The sequence below is a fragment of the Cloeon dipterum genome, chromosome 2, assembly GCF_949628265.1.
Source record: "Cloeon dipterum chromosome 2, ieCloDipt1.1, whole genome shotgun sequence".
In the NCBI taxonomy this organism is placed as follows: Eukaryota; Metazoa; Arthropoda; class Insecta; order Ephemeroptera; family Baetidae; genus Cloeon; species Cloeon dipterum.
The window spans coordinates 33,832,350-33,853,698 of NC_088787.1; the positions used below are offsets into that span (position 1 = coordinate 33,832,350).

The following is a 21,349-nucleotide window of genomic DNA, read 5'->3' on the forward strand; positions in this document are numbered from 1 at the left end:
TCCCATTACGGGTAGTATTAGAAATAAAGCTTATCATATAACAAAAACTTTATCAAAGAAAACTTAAAATATTTTGAGGAAGGGACGAAAAATTGTTAATTTTCCTCTTTAGGCCGAACCCGCATTTTTTCGGTGCAAGGTTTTTCCTTTTGTCTGACTTTAAGTAACAAGTTATTAGTGGATAAATTATTATCAATGAATTTGTTTATTCTTTGCTGCAAAACATGCATAAATCAACCTCTGACTCCAAGGTCGCGGCGGCTCTTGGCATCGCTGCTTTATGCGCTTCACTTTGATCCGCTGCAATGGGTGTGCCTCTTATTTTATGATTTAGTGTATAAAATCGTTTTTTATGCTAGGCAACATTGCCATTTTACCGTTTCCAAGCTCTTCATAAGGCTTAACTATAACAATTTGCTGGAGTGAAAAAATTAATAGCACTATTCAAAAAGGACAATGTTAATAATTCCCCAGATTTTTAAGACATTTTAGCATCCACTGCAGGCATTTTTTTGTTATTTTTGGCTTTGCTGAAGGTGGCTCAAAAAATCGAACTGATGAAATCAGGGAAGGGGAAGGAGCCGGCCGGCGGGAGGAGAGCGAGGGGCCTCCTTTCACCTCTGTTCAGTCGGTCTCAGCGGCGGCTCCAGCACACATCAGGCACAAGGTGAGTGGCCGCCCCGTAGGGGTTCTATTTCTTTCGCACCCTGCTATTTAAGGATCGCCTTTGTCCGTGGAAATTGTGCACCGAGCATGTCCTTGTCTTTACGCGTCTTGTGGAAAAATGTTATGCAGATTTGCTCGAAACAATGAGCGCTCCGAGGCGTGTGTGAGTGTCGATTAGCAAATGAGGAAATTTTCGCAGTGCGCCTATTGACTGTACAAGGAAAGATTACGACGCGATGACGACATGTGTGTGAGAGAAATGAATAATTTTTTTCTCGGTAGATGCTGACCAATTCATTCAAAAAGGAACCGCGTGTTTTTGTATGTTTGCGGTTTTGCTACAAATGTTGGCATCCCGCAGAGACACGAGTTTCGTTGCATTCGCTCTCGAAATTTAATATTTCTGCTCTTGAAGGCCAGAGAAAATTTGTAAACAACCTTTGTGGGTTGTTCTTGACAGCTACACTTCAATCAATGCTAATTGTTTTTTATTTGTATGGTAGGAAGCAAAACCACGCGCTTTGTTTTTAGCAGGTTGAGCTCCTTGTCATTCAGGTTTAACCGTGAAACTGCGATGAATCAAGACAAAATTGAAGTATTAATTAAATTTTGATTAGTCACGCAAGGCTATCTTTCACTCGTTGCCACTTATTTTGACCGAAAATAATTATATTGTTGATTTTGAAGGTTTTATCGGCAAAAAAACGAGTTTTCTTGGAAAAAACATTTTCTTTGCTATATTCACAGAGCCAAAATTCTCGTGACCATAAATGTTCAAAAACATTTATTGCGTTGGGCAATAACCTAGACTTTTATTACAACAATTCCTAGCATCCGCAGGATTTTTTTTCTTTCCATAAAAATGCTGTGCTACTCTAGTGCAGAATTATGGAGGTTAGCAGTTCCCGTCGTTTTTGCCACCGTTCTTCCATTAAAATATGCAGTTATGCGCGGGGAAAAACTGGCGAGAATGAATGAAAACCGCGCGGTGTGCGCGCGTGAAGCGTTATTTTGTTGCTGCTTTATGCTGGGTGATGGGCGCCAAAGCACGAGTTTTGTGACAAGAGCCGCTGTGCTGTGAGTGTGCTGTGCAAGTCAAAGTCAGGCCAAGTAACGGCCCAGCCATATCCACCCAAATAAACCATACCGGCGGACAGCTCCACATTTTTCATTATTTCCAGAGTCACCTCGCGCGCCGATGTGACGGACATACCTGATTTGAAAAAATTTCTCCTGCGAGCACTCAAAACACCGATTTCCATACGAAACCTTTATTGACATTCCTTTTGCCACCTACGAATCAACCTACTTACTTCGCTCGATCACAGAGAGATTTTTTATCGTTCATAGTTTGCCTAACAAGTTTGGCTCTGTTCCTTTTGGCCTCGGCGAGCATGAAGCAAATTCCGACGCTCAAATCGGTTTTGAGGGCATGCTAAATGTGTGACAAGTTGACTCGCCGATTAGCATGAATCGGTCAAATGAATGGCACATTCTCTTTATATCTGCGCAAAAAACTTAATTCCATTTTCCTGGACAAACATGATAAGTCACCGTTGCCATTTAATATTTTTTGCTGCAACGACCGGATTTTACGAAATAATATAATTATCCTATGCATGATCGTTAACGCTCATTGAAAATTTACCCGACTCTCAATTTCTTTATTATTTCAAAATATTTTAAAGGGTATAAATAAATTCATGAGGAAACCATTGACCTAGTATGTCAAGTATGATTTGGCTTTTGATATAAACATAAGTGTGTGTTAATTGATTAATCGCGGTTTTAAACGTCCCACTCGTACACATATTGAAATTTATTTTCAAAATCATTTCGTGACCTTTCCGACTTTTAACACAAGGAGAAATAACCCGAAGGCAAATTAATATCGATTTATCGCAAGATCCACAGTTCATATATTGACTGAATCAATAGAATGTCTTCAATTAATTTTCTATCTGAGGTAACGAGTACAAATTTATACTCTGCAAAATTAAAAAATATACTGTTTTTAGAGAAAGCTTTAAAAAATTATTGTGCAATTATAATTAAAAATTAAGGCAAAATAATAAAACAATAAATAAATAACAATTAATTATTAAAAATAAAGTAATCAAATTACATAACAAAAATGTTTTATATATTAAAAGGCATGTAAATAAATTTATTTTATTTTAATTTATTTAGAAATAACTTTTAATAAATTTATAACTTCCTGTTTTTCTCAAAACCCAGCAGCGATCAAGGCTCCTGCGAGCCGCGTGTTTTCCTGGTACCCTCACGGTGCAAATCGTCCTAACTCGCGGCGTAAAAGCGATTCCTCTCAATTAGCATCCCCGGGCAAAGATTAGCGGCGGCCTCCGCGGCCCTCATCGCGCGGCGGCGACGGCGGCGGCGTGTGTGCCCGGGCAATATGCAGGCGAATGATAAAATATAGGAAAAGCACGACGACGACGACGCCAATCAGTGGCGCGAGGAAGAAAAACGATTTAATTCTCACGCCGCGCACAACGCGATTCTGGTAGAAACGGTGAAAAAAATCACGCCGGGCACCATTGGAGGAATAAATTGAGCCCGGCTTTTGCGCAGTTAAAATAAAAGAAAAAGATTGCCATCGAGAGTCACGACCGGCGCAAGAGAAGAGCGAGCGACCGTGCGCTCCTGCTCTCCCGCGTCAATATGTGTGCCGCCTCGCTTTGGCTACCGGCAATGTGAAAAACTGTTATTAATTTTCGGTCTCTGGAATTTTTCCTTACAACATGAGAAATGTTTGGGTATGTATTTAAAGATATTTGAAAGGTTAGAAGTATATTTGGATAAGCGAACAAATTTTAATTGAATCTTGCAGCAGCAAGAGAAGTAAATTTATAAGATAATTTTTTATTTACTTCTTGAAGTTATGAAAACGGGTTTTATTTATTTTTTTATTTCTTTTCTCTACGGTTTGTGATTTTTTTCAGATTTTTCTGGTTTTGGGTGAATGATGGGATTGCATCCTTGCTTTCGTGGAATTCATTTCTCGCCTTTTTTCAATTTCGCTGAATGCAGTCAATCGTTTTCTACGGCTGGTGAGGCAAAAATCTTCAACATATTTCTGCACTGTTGATTTTGTCGAGAACAGATGCAGTCCAAATTTAAATTACTTTTGACGTTTCTATAAATGGAATTAAAAAAATATATAATTAGTTCATTTCAAAATGAAGGCATTTCTTCCATTTTTTTATTCATATCTGATTTTTTGCTGACTGTGGGAAAAATTTACCACATCCCCTTTTCAGCGTTGCTGTGTGCAACGCTGAAGACGCCTGTTCGTTCGGTCCGATCAGATTGTGAAAAATTCCTTTTAATGACCGTGCGCGAACCCTTCTCCTCCTCCTCTCGCTCTTTTCTTCTTCGTCGCTTGCAAAAAAAGCAAACCTGCCTCGCGAAAATCCCACAGTGAAAAGTAAAATTTATTCAAATGCGATGTTGCGGTGAGACCGCCGAGGCCGAAAACACTCAGCTCAAAAACCAGTCGCGTAAAGTGGATTATCGTCAGCTCGGTTTTCGACAGATTGGTTTCCTCGCGAGACGATTTAATGCTCGTGTTTTTTGCTGCAGATTATTCGGCTTTTCAGCTGACGCAGCGGGAATTTCTTCCCCAAATTGCACAATCTCTGTTCTCTACATCATCATTAGTCAAAAACCTGTTTTCTGACTGCTTTTATGTGTGCAGCACAACTCGCGCTTGTATAATCGCCATGTGCGCGAGCTGGATTTTTATGATTAAATTACACAAGCGAGAGAGATTAGCATAGAGCCTGTTTCAATCTGCTCTCGGTCTCACTTTGTTTTGCAACCAGGACGGATTCCACAAAAGGTCCCCCAATTAGAAATTCGCTTCGGTCCGCGCCGATCTTTTTTCATCTTCATAGGAACGCCTTTAGAAACGTTTAATAATTGCAAGTTTTTAGGTTAATAAGCCGTTTATAATATGTATTTTTTTGTCGTCAGCGCTCACAGATAATTGGTCCTGCATGCAAAAGGCCAGATTTTGCAATCTGTTTTTATTTTCATTGGAATTTCCGCTGCTTCGAGGAGTCTATGCATTCCAGGAAACTTTCCATTTTAAAACGCAACACTCTGGGACTTTCAAAATCATTTTATCTTATCAAACAACATTTTTTGAGTCCTTCAGAGTGAGAAATTAGAGGAAAACTCATACATTATTATATTTGAAGGCTTCTCGTAGACAGGAAATCATAGTAAAATTAAGGCTCTAGGGTAGCCATAAAATTTAATTTAAACCCGCAAATAATTATTCAATTATTTGGATCTGCTATTTTTATACAGCTTTATTCAACCACACACACAAAATTAATTTTTCCTCACACGCATTTTTCGCAGTTTAACTTTTCTATATGTATATGATCATTAATTTATTCTTTAAAATAACAAACCAGCATAAATAAATTAATAAAACCCTGAACCAAAGACAATTCATGATATGAATGATACAAATCAATATAAATAAATCTCAATGAAACATTTTTTCTTCACAGTTTGTTTGATGCGGTTCTAGTTTAATTTTGAAACGAATTGCATTCTTGAGAAATTTCCTCCGGCAAATCAAACAAAAGCGTCATCCAAGCGGCGATTGTCTCTAACCAGACCTCACCCGTAATCACGAAAGGAATAAATCGATTGCTTTCGAATCGCATCTTTCCAACATCGTGATCAGCATCAACCTGCGCGCAACAATGAAGAGGCAAATGAAGAGGAGCGGCCGCGAAGACGAGTGAATTTAAGGAGTGGGTCACCGAGAGGAGTCGAAGGCAGCTGGATGGGGTCACAGACCGGCCGTGCAGCGCATGCATCGCGAGTGCGAGAGAGAGAGAGAGAGAGAGAGAGAGAGAGAGAGAGAGAGAGAGAGAGAGAGAGAGAGAGAGAGAGAGAGAGAGAGAGAGAGAGAGAGAGAGATGCACCGCACACGGAGCGAGAGAAAGAGAGTGAGTGATTTTGGAAGGCAACAGCAGGGGTCTCCGGAGTCGAGAGGGGACCTGGCCGACGGCGCGCGCCACCACTCAGGGGACCTTTCGCGGAACCTGCGGTGAGCCACCTTTGAGTGCCTATCACACCTTCGTGCAGGTAACATATATTCGGTGCTCGCGGTGCGCGGCAGCCGGCTCCAAGACCCACGGGACAGTGTTGTGATTTTTTTTAACAAGATCTATTTTGCCTACTGCGGTTAGTCGTTAATTTCGCACTCAGTGAGCACAATACCTTTTATTTCTTTCCACTTGGGCTGACTCATCATTAATCGTTCTCCTATCTCGGCGTCTTAACGATCGAGTTAATCTTGCAGTTTTTATTGCTGCACGCCACCCGTCTGGCTTTGCATTTCTGTCCACTCGTCACTTTGTTTGTTTTTCCGTGTGTTTGCTTTTACATGTGTCATCTGTGTTGTGATTAAATAAGCTTGTCATCAAAGGCTAATCAAACTAATGACAAAAAAATCTGCTTTTGCGTGAATTAATGCATTTAAAAAAAGCATTTTAATATAAATATCACGGTTTTACAGCTCTTTGTTTTGCTTGGGGCAAAAAGTAGAAATCGGATGCAAATTATCCGTGCATTATTAGTTTTTGTTTATTTGTTTTTTCCCGTGCGATTCGGATAAGGAGAAATTTCACGATTTCGGTCCAGGCGGTGAAAACATTCATTTTCCCACATCACTCTCGTGCTCGCCGATTGCGTAAGTTGCAATTAAATCACAGCATCGTGTGTCCAGCTGGCTGAAAAGTGAGAAAGAGTGCTGCAGATTGTGACCCAGAAAGAGTCAATAAACAATTAGCCAACCGCCGACTGCGAGGAGAATCGCGTGTGTATACCGACGTGTTTGACAGATTGCAAAAAGCGACGTCGGCGGCCACTTCCCTTGCACGCCGCTGCACCCGCCATTATGGCCGCCTGGCCGCCTCAGGCCCGCAACAACACAGAATGCTGCCCGTTCACGTTCTCAAAGGTTCACCTTAATTAAAGAATTCTTTGAATACCTCACTTTCTACACACTTGAATGCAAGCGATGCATGATAATGGTGATATTAATGGCCCGTCGGATTACGACCATGCACAGCCGTATCAATCCATTCATTTGAGTTTCGTATCACCGTTTGCTTCGGGTTGGGTAAAATAAATGTTTAAAATGCAACATACAAGTGTATTAGTCGATGCCAATGAGGGCAAATGAATTCATTTGAAATTAAATTCAGCTTCTTCAGTTTTTTTTGTTAGCACAGAAATTTCCTGCCATACTGCAAACATTACCAGCTCACTAAACACTGAAGAAGCTACATTTAATTTTAACTGGAAATATTAAATCAACCTTGTGCTATAAAAAATGTTAAGGTTTCCAAGCAAATCTGCATAATATTTAAGACACAGCCGAAAAAACAAAAGCAAAAGCCCACAATAGTGTCTACTTCCTCTCCGTGTTTCGTTATCTCTGCGTGAATCATCCTCATTGTCCATTTAATTTAATTGCTGTACAGCTTTTGTGCGCGTCGGCGTTTTTACTCCGTGTCGTAGAACTCTTTTTACAATCGGTGGCACTCAAGTGTGCGCGTTTTCCTGCTGCTTTCAGGCGATGCGGTGGTTCCGTCGAGGTTCAGAGGCCACCAACTCGCCACGCCTGCTGAGCCTGAGCCCCCTGAGGGGCACTCAGGACCCCGCCCTTGACGACCCTGCCAAGATCCAGCCAGGTGAGACGAGACAAGACACTTTGTACACACGATAATTGCTTGCTCCCTATCTCGTGTGTGTGTTTGCTTTTTTTCAAGCTGTGCGCACGTCGAGTGTGGATTTTCTAAACAAATTTAACAGACATGAGACGGCGTGAAAGAGAGCGATGTTTTTTCAACAGTCAGTTTTAAATATAGTCTGGGAAAATTAATTTAATAATCATGGTTTTAACTTACTTAAACATAATCATTGTAAAATACAGTAATTTATCCGTTTTATTTTACTAAAAGTCAAAATTTAAAATAAATCAAAATCAAGGTCTTCTTATTTCTACTTAAACATATAAATATTTTTGAGTAATTTATATTTTTAAACAAAATTTGTTTTAAATATTTTCAATTTAATTTAATTTTTTTAACAACCTATTTTATTATATTCTCTTACGGATTTATTTATTTCATATTTAGATCTAAATTTTTAATAAATAACATTATGGGTCTCAAACTGGGATATTCAGATTGAAGGTAAATGTGGTTGGGAAACCTGTAAAAATTATAAATATATTTTATTTTATCCTCCGACGGTTGTATAGGCAAAAACCCTTTAATAAAACATCTCAGTTAAGGATAAATCAATATAAAAACAAATTTTATCCTCAGTACTCAGTACTGCAGTATCATTCGTTTTTAAAAATGAGAAAGTGACATAAAAATCATATTATCCGCGTGTACTCCCTTATATTTAATGTAAAAAACACATAAATTCAGTGAGTAATGACAGTAGTTGTATATTTGTCAAGAAACCTTAAATAAATTCTAATTGCGCTCTATTCTTGTGATTTTTTAAGATTGCTTGTGAAAAATATGCTCACAAAATTCGTAATTTTCTTACATCACTTCAGTCTAATTATAAGATCTTTGATTTTTCCCTCTGTTTTTAAACCCCAGAAATGATAAAGTAGTCTAATTGTGGATTTTAACTTTGATAACGAATAGAACAAAAGCTCAATTAAATTTTTTCTCATCCCTCGCTTAGCACATGCCTGTGTTTCCTCGCGTCGTTCCTCTCATTGCACGCGACTGGCATTTTCATTTATATTTATAATTTATGATGATGAAAACACTTTTGTTTTTTTCCAACGCCCCACGTCTGAGAGCACACACGGGTCTCGAATTAATCTCATATTGTTTGTTTCTCGCACCGAGATTTTTCTCATCCTCCACTGCGCACATTGCACGTGTGTGTTCTATTCTTTCTTTTCCACTCTTTCCTCCGCGCTCGACGAGCGTTTAATTTTGGATTTCCAAGGCTGGCACCGCGTGGTTCACGTTTCCTTGTTCTTTTGATGAATAAATATGAATCTTGACGGGTTCAAATGGAGTAGGCTCTTCTCACTCGAGTGGAAAGAAAAAAAAAGGGAAAGAATATACAGACTTCAGCAATGAAGGAAACGGTCTGAGCAAAAGATATAAATAATACTGAGCTCATAAATTAGGAGCGTGGGAGGCAATGCGACGATGCAAAATTTATAGCATCATAAAAATTGCATAAAATTTTCAGTGCGTCTTATAATGGCTACTTCTTCCAGAGCTATCAGATGATATTACTTAATATGATAATTATTAGAATAATTTATATCTTTGAAATTATAAAAATTGAGAGTTTTAGATCGATTATACGATTGCAATTTAATAAAGACTTTTTGCCATGGAAATTTTATTAAAAACATACTACAATTTTAGTATGTAAATATTATATTTAACTACTTTTCCATGATATAAAAAAATTAAGTCAAATTGCAATTTAAAATTTAATTATAGAAATAACTTTCAATTCTTTGGCAAGGTTAGCTGATTCAGAATTTTCACCGCCTGTAATATTCCTCCCCACGCAGGCTAGAGGGACTTAAACGCACGATCGCTTTCCCGACACGCTTTTAGAGAGATAATAAAATAACAGTTTAAATGCAAACAAAACACCTGCGCCTGATGAATTTAACATCGGCCGACCGATTGTATGAAAATGATAATCGACCGTAATTGCGATGACTCACAGGGCACGCATGCTGGCAAAATTCACCATTGAAAATTACCCGTTTCGAAACCGTGCGGCGGACGAGAAGGAAATTTAGGTCTCTAGGCGCATCGCGCGATTATAGCGCGACAGATGTCCGAAAACGAGTGTTCCGCCGCTTTCTTAAGGCAACACAGCCAAACATTCCTGCTGGGTTAGGCTTATAATTGATACTGCCATACATGGACGGTTCAAATGTTTTTCTGTACGTGATGGAATTCGGAGCAATCAATCGACACCAAAATATATGTAGAATCAAAACAGTAATTCCTTTTTTAATTAGGGGGTAATAAATAACTCTAATTGTTTCTCGGATCGAAATTAACTCAGAGCAGGAGTTCTATCATTTAAAAATAAATTTCATGTTGGAAAATTACAATCTATGATCAATATTTTTAAATTTTGGAAGCGAAGAACATCTAAACAAATTTCTTGGAGTTGTGTAATAAAATTAAAGTCAATTTGAATCTTCTCACTCTTCAAGAATGTTAATGTGGTGCGTTTCACAATTTAATTAAGTGTGCTTGCGGTTGGTTTGAAACTGATGGTGAGACACCTCGGGTATTATACCGCTGCCTTTTTCGGCACTAATAGTGCCTCGATTTCTCAGAGTTTATCATAATAAGTCGTGTCGTCCCCGCGGCCGTAGCGAGTGTGTTTCATTTCGTTGTTCACTCTCGATTTTGAGGTTTGCTGAAGGCGGAGAAAGAGCAGATTCTGCGCGTCTCGAATGGAAAACATTACGACCAAAACGCATCGTTTAGACTGCAGGTAATTACACACTGATCATCTTGACGCGCGTCCAAGCTGCCATTTCTCTCCTTGCCGGGCATTGCATTTCCAAGATAAAACATTATACACGGATGGAAATGAGCCTCTGACAGGTGGTAATTTCCTGTTAGCCAATACGCCCGCCCCTTGAGTAATGGGTGTTATTTTCTTCTCTATCATTCATCCTGTTGCATGGGCTGCTAAAAACGCATCGTTTAGAGAGAATGATGCACCAGGGGCATTTCCCAGTGAAAGTATTTCTTTAAAAATAAATCCAAGAAAGGAGAGAATAGACAAAATTTATAAATTACGTGTATCCAAGATGGACAGAAAGTTTTGGAGATTTTTTTTAGATTTAAATTGACTTGCCCGTTCTCGTACAGAACAGCAGCTTCTATGGATCAAAACGACTTATCAGCAGTGCTTTACCTGGAAAAAGTGTTAAAGCTATATTTTGCCTAATCAGCCGTGAAAATTGATTGACTGCTTGCGGCTGCTAAAGCAAAAAAAAAGAGATCAAGAAGTGATAAAGTCTTTGGCCTTAATTGCAATATCAGCATCTCCCTTAAAAGCATTACAATATTTACTATTATTGTTGTTTATTCTTGCCAAAGTCATACAAATAAGAGCAAATATAAAAATTATAGCAAGGAATGGCATACAATCCTAGCTGAAGTCTGCAAAATCGACCAGATACATTTATAAAATCACGCCGCACTGATTGTAAATTAAATTTTACTTGTCCAATAATAGGATTTAATACTTTTACGTAGTACATATTTTTATTATATTTATTTAAAGAAACACCAATGGTGTACAACAGATATAGACATGCATAAATATTACAGTACACTAGCACGCATGAGAGTCAATGGGATCTTCTTGCATTCCAAAAAGTGGTAGAACTTCACATATTCATCACAGTATACACATTTGCAATCGAAACCGGCCTTACAATGATATTTCTTGTTAGTACAGTAAACATAATGATAATCGTGACAGGCGTGCCTGGTGAAAACATGTCTATTTAGAAAACAGGCATTTTTCCAGCCCGGATCGCCCATTGCAGGGGTGCCATAGAAATCCCCATCGATCTGGGAGAGCTTGAAAAGACTATTAATAATAAAGTTATTGTAAGCAGCAGTTTCTGAGAGTGAGAATTTCTTAAGAAGATCATCAACAAAAAAGTCAGTGTCAGCAAGCTCATATGCTAGTCTAGATTTCATAAATTTTGACAGTGCTAAGGCTTTTTTGAGAAAACGAGATTTTGCAGATTCTAACTTATTTAAGTCTGTTAAGGTAAGATATGTAGTACATATTTTTAATTTTAATTTTTATAAATCTTTTGTAAAGAGGATTTGAAATTTTCTATTCTAGGTTTAATGACAAATTCCCATTTATTTCCCTTTGTTTCAATTTTTGACTGTGTCGAGGTTTTCTTTAGATTTGAAATTTATTTTTAAAGCTGAAATAGTCACAAGAGGAAAGAATTAAATCATTAGTTCCGGTAAAGTATATTACAATTACTCTTTTGTGCAAACTTTTAAATTTATTTTTTAAACATATTTCCTGAATATTTTTTTTCAAAATTTAATTATTGAAGTGTTGAAATTTTGCATTTATTATCAACATAAGTAGATTAATAGAAAAACAATTTTACTTTCAAAATTTCATTTTGAGAAGGAAATTAGACGCACGTGCGTGTCTAACCCGCAAAATGCAGGGAGCCCCTCTGCCCCTCTGGTGGATTGGAAGGGCGTTCTCTAGCTGATGTTAACTCATGCAGTTCAGTCCAAATAATATCTGTTGTTTTCGTTCTCCACGCAATTGTTGCATAATAGAGAAAAAAGCGTGTTACCGTCGAGTGGAGCCAGACAAAAAGGCAGACACACGCGGCGGCGGCGACGGTGGCTCTGGTTTTCGGCTCCACGCCCTGCCAGTTCGGTAAATAGCGCCGCATTCCTGCGATTGTTTATTCAGGGCTCAGCCCTGACTCACAATCAAGCAGGCTGTATGTACGCGTACAAAGACGTACCTGATGCGCGCCCGCCCGCCCGGCCGCCCTCCTCTCTCGCCATGAATAGAATGCCTAATCGAACGACGCTTTTATTACTTCTCTCAAGCTCGCGGGGCCCATTCAGGCACAGGGCCATATACGGAATGCAACCTGATGGAAATTTCTACTCGATGCACACCTTCTCAGGATTCCGGGCATTTTTTTCTGGCTCCCCGGTTTGATTTCTTGGTTGATAAGAAAGTCGGAAGCACTCAGGATGAAATCTTTGTCTGGATTCGAGCCGATCACGAGGAAATTTTTATGACGCATTCCGAAAAGAAATAAAATAAAATAACCTGAAATAAGCCAGGATTTTTTTACTTCACATAAAATTAACAATAAAAAAATCTAAATAAAAATTAGTTTCACACGGTACGCTTTTAAATTATCTTTGGGGTGTATAGATATAACTCAAAGGGAAATAATATTTAATTCTCCGTAATGGACATCAGCAGCTGTCCACTTATGTTTTCCATTGCTGGTGAGGTAAAATCTTCTGCAGGTTGGTTTGTTTTTCAGGTTAAGTAATGCTGATAGCGCCTGAGGGGTCGAAACAGCTGCTGCCAAGCACAATTAAGAACAACACGAGATGATTTGTTGCTTAGCTTTTTCTTTTGTTGACTCCATGTAATTAAAATTTTAGGAAATACAAGGTTTTCCTTCTTTGAAGCACAATCTACGTTAGAATCTAAAATATTTTCAATTTATTTTCATTTATTAAATTTCTCCTAGAGCAAGTTTAAATTAAAGAGCCTTGCTTGATAATATGCATTATTTACTTATTTCTAAATTTGCAATTGCACAACCATATAACAAAATTGTATTTAGTGACAGAAGCGAAAAGTCGTTCTAGAGATAAAAAAAATAAACAACTTGCAGATATTTATAACAGCTTAAGGAATAACAATTTTTTTAGAAGAAACCATTAAATACAGGATAATTAGGAATAACACGAAAAAAATTTAACTCAAATTAATTAAAACATAAAAAAATTAATTAAATTTTAAGCAAGTTTTTTCCCATTCAAATGTTGAGCTTACGGCAGCTTTTAGAGGGTTTTAAACATTTTTTGCAATTAAAGAATTAAGAATCGTCAACATTTTAATTCTTTAAAAACAGTTGTTTATCAAAATTTAATTATGCGGGAATCAAAATTAATTCAGTTGGTACCGATGAAATGAAAAAATTTAACTGTTATCAAAAATATTATTTCCACAGCTTATCTACTTCCTTGGAAATGAAACAATATCTCATTTTCACTTATTTAATAGCACCAGAAGTATTTTTTTAGCTGGTAAAGTGCGTCTTGGGTCATGCTTTGACAGCACATTCACTGCGGTGGCACGCAAAGCAGTTTTGCCCAAAATGGAAAGAATTGAACAAAAGATCGATTGTTTCCGGCCGTGACTCACGCAGTGCTGAAGGGGACAATAATTATTCCCTTTCGATGCGATTTCCTTCAGCTGAACGCACGCGGCCGTCGTCGATGGTACAAAATATTCACGCCTCCGCCTATCTGTTCTGGTGCTCATGTAATTTTGTCGCTCGCCTGCAATCAAAAGAGACTTTCTGGTCCCCCAGGGCGATAACACTGGTGTTGCTGTCAGTTTAATTTTTACGCCAGAGCGTTTCCAGTTGCGCGCTCATTGTCTGAGCGCCGTGTTTTCCTCTCTGCCTCCTAATTAGGAAAGCTAATCTCTCTGCCTTTTTTATATTTCTTCCTGGCGGCACGTTATTGTAGGCGAGAATGAATAGCGCTCGACTAGCTTTACACCGAGACGTTTTCATTAACTTATGTATATGCAACAGCAGCAGAGCAGCAACGCCAATTATAGAAACAAACCAGCAGGAATGCGTTGATGAATGGCCGCTAATTATTCCATTTACATCAAATTTATCGCTCTGCTCTCAAACTGGATGACATGATTTAATCGTTGTGCGGCGCACAAATATACAGTTAAAGTTTAAGTCAAGTAGGTGGTTGTTTAAAAGGCCAAAATTGCATTGAACTTTCAATTAAGTTGAATAAAAATCAAATACTTGACAAATAGATAACATTAATTATGCACCTATTTTTAAGAAGTTTTGTACTAAACAAAATTATAATAAATTCTATTAGATTGTGCATATGTTTGAAACTTAGATTGATATAATTTTTTAAATTATTTTTAACGATTTTACTGCATTTTAAAAATACAATCTCTGTTTTTCCGTAGTCTATTGATCAATTACGTGACTTGCAGATTTTTCTTTCCTATTTGAATATTAGTAATAATAACAATATAATCAATGCAGAAATACGTTGATACGACACGGGGAACATCAGTGGCAATGCTCACGCAGATCAGATGGAAATTAATAGAAATCTGCTAAAGACAAACTTTATTGTCATTATAAATTCAATTAATTAGGGGTTTGGTTACATTCCTCGCCAAATCAACTAGCGATGTTTTTTTTATTAAGCGAGAAAAAACTGATATTTCCTGTTTAAATTCCTCGTTTTCAATTTTGCCCGACAGGAATGTGCGGTCAAACATCACTTTCTTCGCGGTTACTCCGCTGCAGACTCGGAAGCTGCAAATTAATGCGCGAGATTCCCACGCCACAAAACAACGTCGTCATGTTTTGTTTGCGTTGATTAGAGAACACGATTTCGCGCGCAATGCCCTTTAGCCCGTTGCAGGAAACTATATAAACGCTATAAAATCCAACTCGCGAAATTTGCGTGCAAACAATTGAGTGTTAAATTGAGCTCCCTCTCATGCTGCGGAGAATATTTGTTTAAATTAGCTGGGAACGCGCAGAAGCAGCTTCCTAATTAACGTGTATAAATCGAATTTCCAGCCGAGCAGCGCTAAAAGCTGCTGTCCGCCTGTTGAAATTGTTATCGTTCGTCTCTCATATAATTTTTCTTCTCTTCTCGGAGAGTGCAACAGGTGAATACAGTTAGTCATCTGTGCGTATAGACATAATATAAAAGCAGGCGGGGAGTAGGCTTTTACGAGCTCGATCGCACGAACGGGACTCTCTGAATTATTCAAATTAGCCTCTGGAGCTTCTTTCGCATTCCCATCCCAAGAACAACAACAGAGAGACGATAATTGCCCGCTGCGCCGCGCGTATAGTTGTTGTTGCCCAATGCGCGGCGGAGAAAAAAAAGCAGCGCAATTTGCTGTCTAGGTCAATGGTGTGTGCAGAGCTCGCACGAGAGACCGAAGGAATCTTTGATTTTTTTTTTACACAGGCACAGCAGATGCCAAGAGTGCACTTCGCAATGAATAAATTTAATATAAACATGGTGTGCCAAGCAAACAGGCAAAGGTGCAGTTGTTGCTCGTTACCATGTGTGTGCAGAAAAGTAAAGTATGATTGCTCATAATGGCCATCGATCGGCTGAAATAAATATAATAAATAAGGGACTGTAAAGCTGTCTAAATCGAATGCGTATTTGCACTTTGGCGTAGGCCTGAAATTATTATTAAAATATATCATAAATTACAAAGCTTAATGAGTTTTGTGTAAGTGTGCATGTAATAATCCTACTTAAGTCAGTACCAAGAAGTGGAGATAAAATTTCACAAGCCTTGGTGATTTATTAACGTTCATTAAATTTATTTCAAATCATTGCTCTATATGAACTCCCACAGCGGCTCAGATAAAAATGCTTGCAAACCTGCCACGACAAAGAAAGAATTTTAACAAATTTTTCTTTAACCTCTGCTCAGCACATTCCGCGTGGACTATGAGCTCACCAGATCCCAAATAACATGGGGCCCGAGTGGCCGCAGAGGAGCTTGGACCCAGTGGCCATCTTTTTTCCTTTCCACACTGACGATGAGCTCATGCATAGAAATATACCAGACATAAATATAGAAACAAATATCAAGAATTATACAAAAAACAGCTAAAAGGAAATTACTCTTTGATTAGTATGGAATTTTGCTCTGCGTTTAAAAAAATAGATATAATTTTTATGAGAGAGAAAAGACATTCTATGAATATCAAAACACGGCACAATTCCTTCAATATTAAAAATAAAAGTTCTTTTCTTAAAAAAATTGCAGAAAATAGTTGTTAAAAATATTAATCTCATCAATTTTTCAGTCATATATGCCATTTCCCTGCGATTAAGTAAGTCAGGGTTAAATTTAACAAAAATTAAAATAGTGATTCATTTCATTCTTGCTTTTCAAAAATTGGTTAAATCAGTACACTGCATTTTCCATAAGCGTTTTTCAATTTTACAAATATTGGAATATTCATGGCACGCAGAGATTTGTTTTTTTATATGAAGTTTTATTAAATGAACAAAAAATTTTACTGCAGGGGGATGCACCACAATACACTTATTAATATCTCTACAACATTAATATTGGATTTATTAAAAACAGGACCAAACCATGGTGTAAAAAAAAATAATTTTTTTATAATTTATTGAAAATATTTTGTTTTGATAGCCGCAGATATTTGCATATTAAGGATTCGAAATCAAACAAATATACCGCCTGTGGCTATCTTGAAATTTAAAATTAAATTGAAATAATTAATTAATTTCTAATTGCATTTTATTTCCAGTTGAATTTTCCGCCGCGACATGGCGACGTCCAGAAGTGGTGGCGTCGCGGGAGCGGCCACACACGATCGGCCGCTACTGGAGTCCGAACCGGCGCCGCGTGACCGTGACCGAGAAGCGCAACCCTCTGCTGGAGCGCGTGAAAAGTACGCGTCTCTCGTGCTTCTCGTCGACCGACCTGTGTCCCGAGTGCCTCGAGCAGCCCGGCACCAAAGAGCCCGCTGACCCCGTTGACCCGGGTCTGTCCGCTCGCCTCAGGGCCATGTCGGACAAGTGCCTCAAGGGCGGCGGACAGATGTCACGGCGGCTGCTCGCCAGACTCAGGAACACCGAGGGCAAACGCTCCAAGCTGCGCAGCTTCTCTTACGGGGTGCTGCCCGGCACCGCCACTGGCGCCGACCTCGACGATGCTGACGACGACAAGCTGGACATCCGCAGGTGGCCTGACTGCAGGCAGTGCGTCGAGGAACACCGCGGACGCAGGGCCGTCAGCGCGGAAAGAGCACAGGTGTGTAATTTTGTGACATGTAAGAAACAGGATCAATTTGAAATAAATAGGAGAAATAGATACGCTGGGAATTTTATAACAAGAGTGAAGAATTTTATCCTACACCAAAGGAGTGCAACACTAAAAAAATATCTAACAATCAAGGTTTCGATCTTAACGTTACACGTTACTGCTTTTATCATACTGCAATTTTTCGTATGATATTTTTCACATTTGTTGCCACAAAATTTACCTATACATTCATCACTTGGTTCAAAATTAAAGGAATTATTTCAACAATACACAATGACAACCGTGTCATAAATATCTAGTAAACATGTGACTGTCCTTAAAAAATGACGAGAATTTTTTTCTTTTCAAAATGCCCTCTTATCGCATATTTATTAATTTTCTCACAGAATATGTATTTTCCTTTTTAATATTATTTTGTGTGTTATAATTTTTACATGCTTAGCACAGTCGACTAAAGTTAAATTATGAAAATATAATTATTTATCAACATACACATAGCAACGGTGTAATACGATCTAATTAATTTAGCGTTATTTCCAATATGTTGCTGTTTTCTTGAAAGATAGTGAATTTGCTTGACAATTAAAAATTAATAAATACATTTAAGGCATTAATTGTTTTACTAATTTATCTCTAATAATTTATAAAAACATTTTTATTTATTTAGCAGTATAATGATTTAATGTTTTGCGATATATTGTTTTAATTTTTTCATATAAATTAAGAACATACCCGTGACACGAATTAAGCAAGGTATAAAGTATATAATCAAAAAAACACTTCTAACCCTCCTGTGCATTATATTATACACGTTTAAGATGCAGCAATAAAAAGAGCTCAAAACAGTAACATAGTGAAAACAAGAATAAATATGGAAATATCATAAAATTAGGAAATCTAGAGAGAAATGTATTAAAATAGCGCAATTCTACAAACCATCCTCAACAGATATTAAAATTACTGTCCTTTTTCAAGAAAATATTCAATAGATATTGATATATAAAAATTTGTTTCAATAGGCGTGGGATGATGAACTGATCGACCTGCGACGGCCCGATTCAGCGCCGGCGCCACCTCCGCCGCCCCCGCGGGCCGAGGGCCGGTGGGAGGTGCACGTGGTGCGCCTGGAGCGACGCGGTGACGAGGAGCTCGGCGTCTTCATTGCAAAGCGCCGCCGCGGCGCCGCCTGGGGCTTCTTGGTGGCGCACGTGGCGCCGCGGAGTCTCGCCGACAACGCCGGCCTGCGCATCGGCGACGAGGTCGTCAACGTCAATGGCCGGCGTCTCCGCGGACTGGACGTTGCTGAAGCTCGAGACACGCTCAGGTAAAAAATCAATTTTTTTTTAATATTAACAGCAACACTCAGATCACAAACTTCAGAATAATCAATTTTTAATAGTTAAATTTAAAATCTTAAAATTTTCCATTATTTTTCGACTAGTTTTGAGACAATTACAATAAATTAATGTAAATAGAGTACTATGTAACAAATTTGATCTCGCACTTAAACTATTGTTAAATCATCAATCTTTCTGCATACTATTGAAAATTTTCGATGCTTTTGTCTTTGATAAATTATTATTTGTTATAATTTATTTTGTGCATGTCTAATTAATTATTTCAAAGCAATAAATTTTTTCACAAATATTTAAATTGACTATTTAGTTTTATTATTGTAACATCATTAATTGCCATTTTTTAGTTTTAATTATTTAATTCCTGTTTATTTTTTTAAACTATTTTGTTAAATAACATAAATTATTAACAATTTAGTCACAAAACTTAAAAGAAATTTAATTTTAAATATAACCAGAGGCTTCACTCGCCTTTAAACATATAAAGTATGTAAATATGTATATTGCAAGTTAATACATCATCATTATGTGATAGTTTAGCAAATGATCAATATTGTATTCAAGTACATAATTCAATGTATTCAAGTAAATAATCTGATTTAATTGACACTGAATTTTAGTGTGGAAATATATTTAAAATAATATATCATTTTTCATTCTGTTTAAGGATCAGCATTATGTCCTAAAATATATATATTTACCGCTCCACTGATTCAACCTCATCTTTGGTTGTAAAATAATATTGGCAGTTTATTATTATGCTATTACTGCTATTATGATATACCTTTTTAATTTCTTTTTTGCGGTCAAATAGCCAATGGTGGACCTTTTACAAATAAAGATTTCAGATAAAATGTCCAATCTCATTTCTTGCACCGCACAGAAAAATATTAACTCATCATAATTAGATAGAACTTTTCTGCTTGATCTCATTCCTATAATATTCTAAAATATTAAATTGAATTCGTGTAATTTTTCCAAAACGAATAGTTTGAAATGATATTTTTTGTGCAGGTGCAGCCCACGCGTAGTGGAACTCGTGGTGGCGCGGCAGGCGGCGTCGTCGCGCGGCGGCGCCGACGAGACGAGCGTCGACTACGAGAACCTCGGTAGCGACTCTGGCGTGGAGAGCGCGACGCCGCGCAAGGCACGTCGCTTCCAGAAGAAGCGGCTCAGCGTGGCGCCACCCGAGGAGTCGGCGCCGTTCTGCACACTGCCGCGCCGGCCGCGCTCCACGCTCTGCTCCTACCTGACCATCGTGTTCGAGAAGGGCCCCGGCAAGAAGGGCCTCGGCTTCACCATCGTCGGTGGCAGGGACTCGCCCAGAGGCGCTCTTGGCATCTTCGTCAAGAGCATTTTGCCCTCTGGACAGGCAATCGATGACGGAAGACTTAGAGAAGGTGATTTTAATATTTATTTTAAAATTGATAATTTAATGTACTGCTTTTTTCGTAAAATTTAAAATCTAATCAGGTTTGACTCTATCCACTGGTAGTACTAAAGCGATAAGTGGTTCAGTCTCACAGGCAAGATCATTATTGTGATCAATAAACTAAACTCACTGTCAGTCTGACGTATTTTAATCAATTGCAAAATTTATCGTCAAATTTGGCAGCCATATTTGCGTAAAGAACCGTCAAACAAAGTGAACTATATAGAAATTAAAATAAATAATCACGAAAAGTGTATAGAGGAAAAATAAAAGGCTGAAATATATTGAATCTTTACTAACATTGTAAGTTTTCATTTCAGGTGATGAAATTCTGGCCGTTAATGGAGAGCCATGTCATGAACTTGAACACTCGGAGGCTGTTGCCCTCTTTAAAAGCATCAAATCCGGTCCAGTTGCCCTTCACATTAGCAGAAGATCCAAACAGTACGTGAAATTTTTTCTCATTGCCAATTTAATCTGAATTTTCTTTTTGATTTTCAGGAGTGCTACCTTGAGGGCGAAATCGTGTACAGACCTACTATCTGAGGAGTAAAATTAATAGGAAAATCTCCTCCTCTACCAATATAGTCAAAGTATCTGCTCAAGCTAGGCATGTAAATTTTGTACCATAATATATTATACAAAAATTGTGAATAATAACTCAAAGAATATTTACTGGCTGAATTTCATTTATTTATCCATGAAATCCCATGCTTCAAAACAATGTTAATTTTTTGCATTTTCACCTTGAGATCCCTTTTGTTTGTTTTGTCTCTGTCTCTTGTTTAAATTAGCAGGGCACTTTCCAGTGCTGAAGTATTTGAAGTCTACAAAATACATTTCAAACTGAAATCCTCAAATAATAATAATAATAAAAAAACCCTTACTTGTTTTCTTCTGACAGTTGTAGCAAACCATTTCACAAGAGCTGCTGAATGTTTTCCTCGTGAAGCCTTTGATGGCGCAAAACTCGGTTTTGTTTTCAACGTCGCTGCACTGGCATTTCGAAGTGCAGTCTGCAGATTCCTGGCCTATAGAGACAATTAAAGGATGCGGATAAAAATATTTTTATTGATTTGAATATCTACCACAAACAGCCACAATAAGGAGGGACACGATTGAAACAAGCGTGAAAGTTGTCATGTTGAGTATTGGTGAAGCTCTGACACACTGCACGTTT

At 37.9% G+C, this 21,349-nt stretch overlaps 1 protein-coding gene and 1 long non-coding RNA gene across 5 annotated transcripts; one reads left to right on the forward strand and one right to left on the reverse strand.

The window, feature by feature from the left end:
- The first annotated feature begins 533 nt into the window (after nucleotides 1–533).
- Nucleotides 534–20,844, forward strand: LOC135935457 (inaD-like protein). Of its 4 annotated transcripts, XM_065477785.1 has the most exons (8): nucleotides 5,813–5,918; nucleotides 6,440–6,673; nucleotides 7,292–7,409; nucleotides 16,865–17,370; nucleotides 18,402–18,706; nucleotides 19,752–20,137; nucleotides 20,490–20,613; nucleotides 20,671–20,844. In XM_065477785.1, the coding sequence occupies exons 2-8, from the start codon at nucleotides 6,611–6,613 to the stop codon at nucleotides 20,720–20,722; spliced, it is 1,554 nt and encodes a 517-aa protein (XP_065333857.1). In that variant the 5' UTR covers nucleotides 5,813–5,918; nucleotides 6,440–6,610; the 3' UTR covers nucleotides 20,723–20,844. The 4 variants fall into 4 exon arrangements, with proteins under 4 accessions (XP_065333858.1, XP_065333861.1, XP_065333860.1 ...); XM_065477786.1 differs by lacking the exons at nucleotides 5,813–5,918; nucleotides 6,440–6,673 and adding an exon at nucleotides 534–667; XM_065477789.1 differs by lacking the exons at nucleotides 5,813–5,918; nucleotides 6,440–6,673 and adding an exon at nucleotides 5,700–5,796.
- LOC135935458 (uncharacterized) lies at nucleotides 20,843–21,346 on the reverse strand. The gene is made up of 3 exons (XR_010574220.1): nucleotides 21,258–21,346; nucleotides 21,057–21,200; nucleotides 20,843–20,996 (listed from the first exon to the last, which is right to left on the reverse strand). It is a non-coding gene; the product is annotated as an uncharacterized LOC135935458 (long non-coding RNA).
- Between the last annotated feature and the right edge of the window lie 3 nt (nucleotides 21,347–21,349).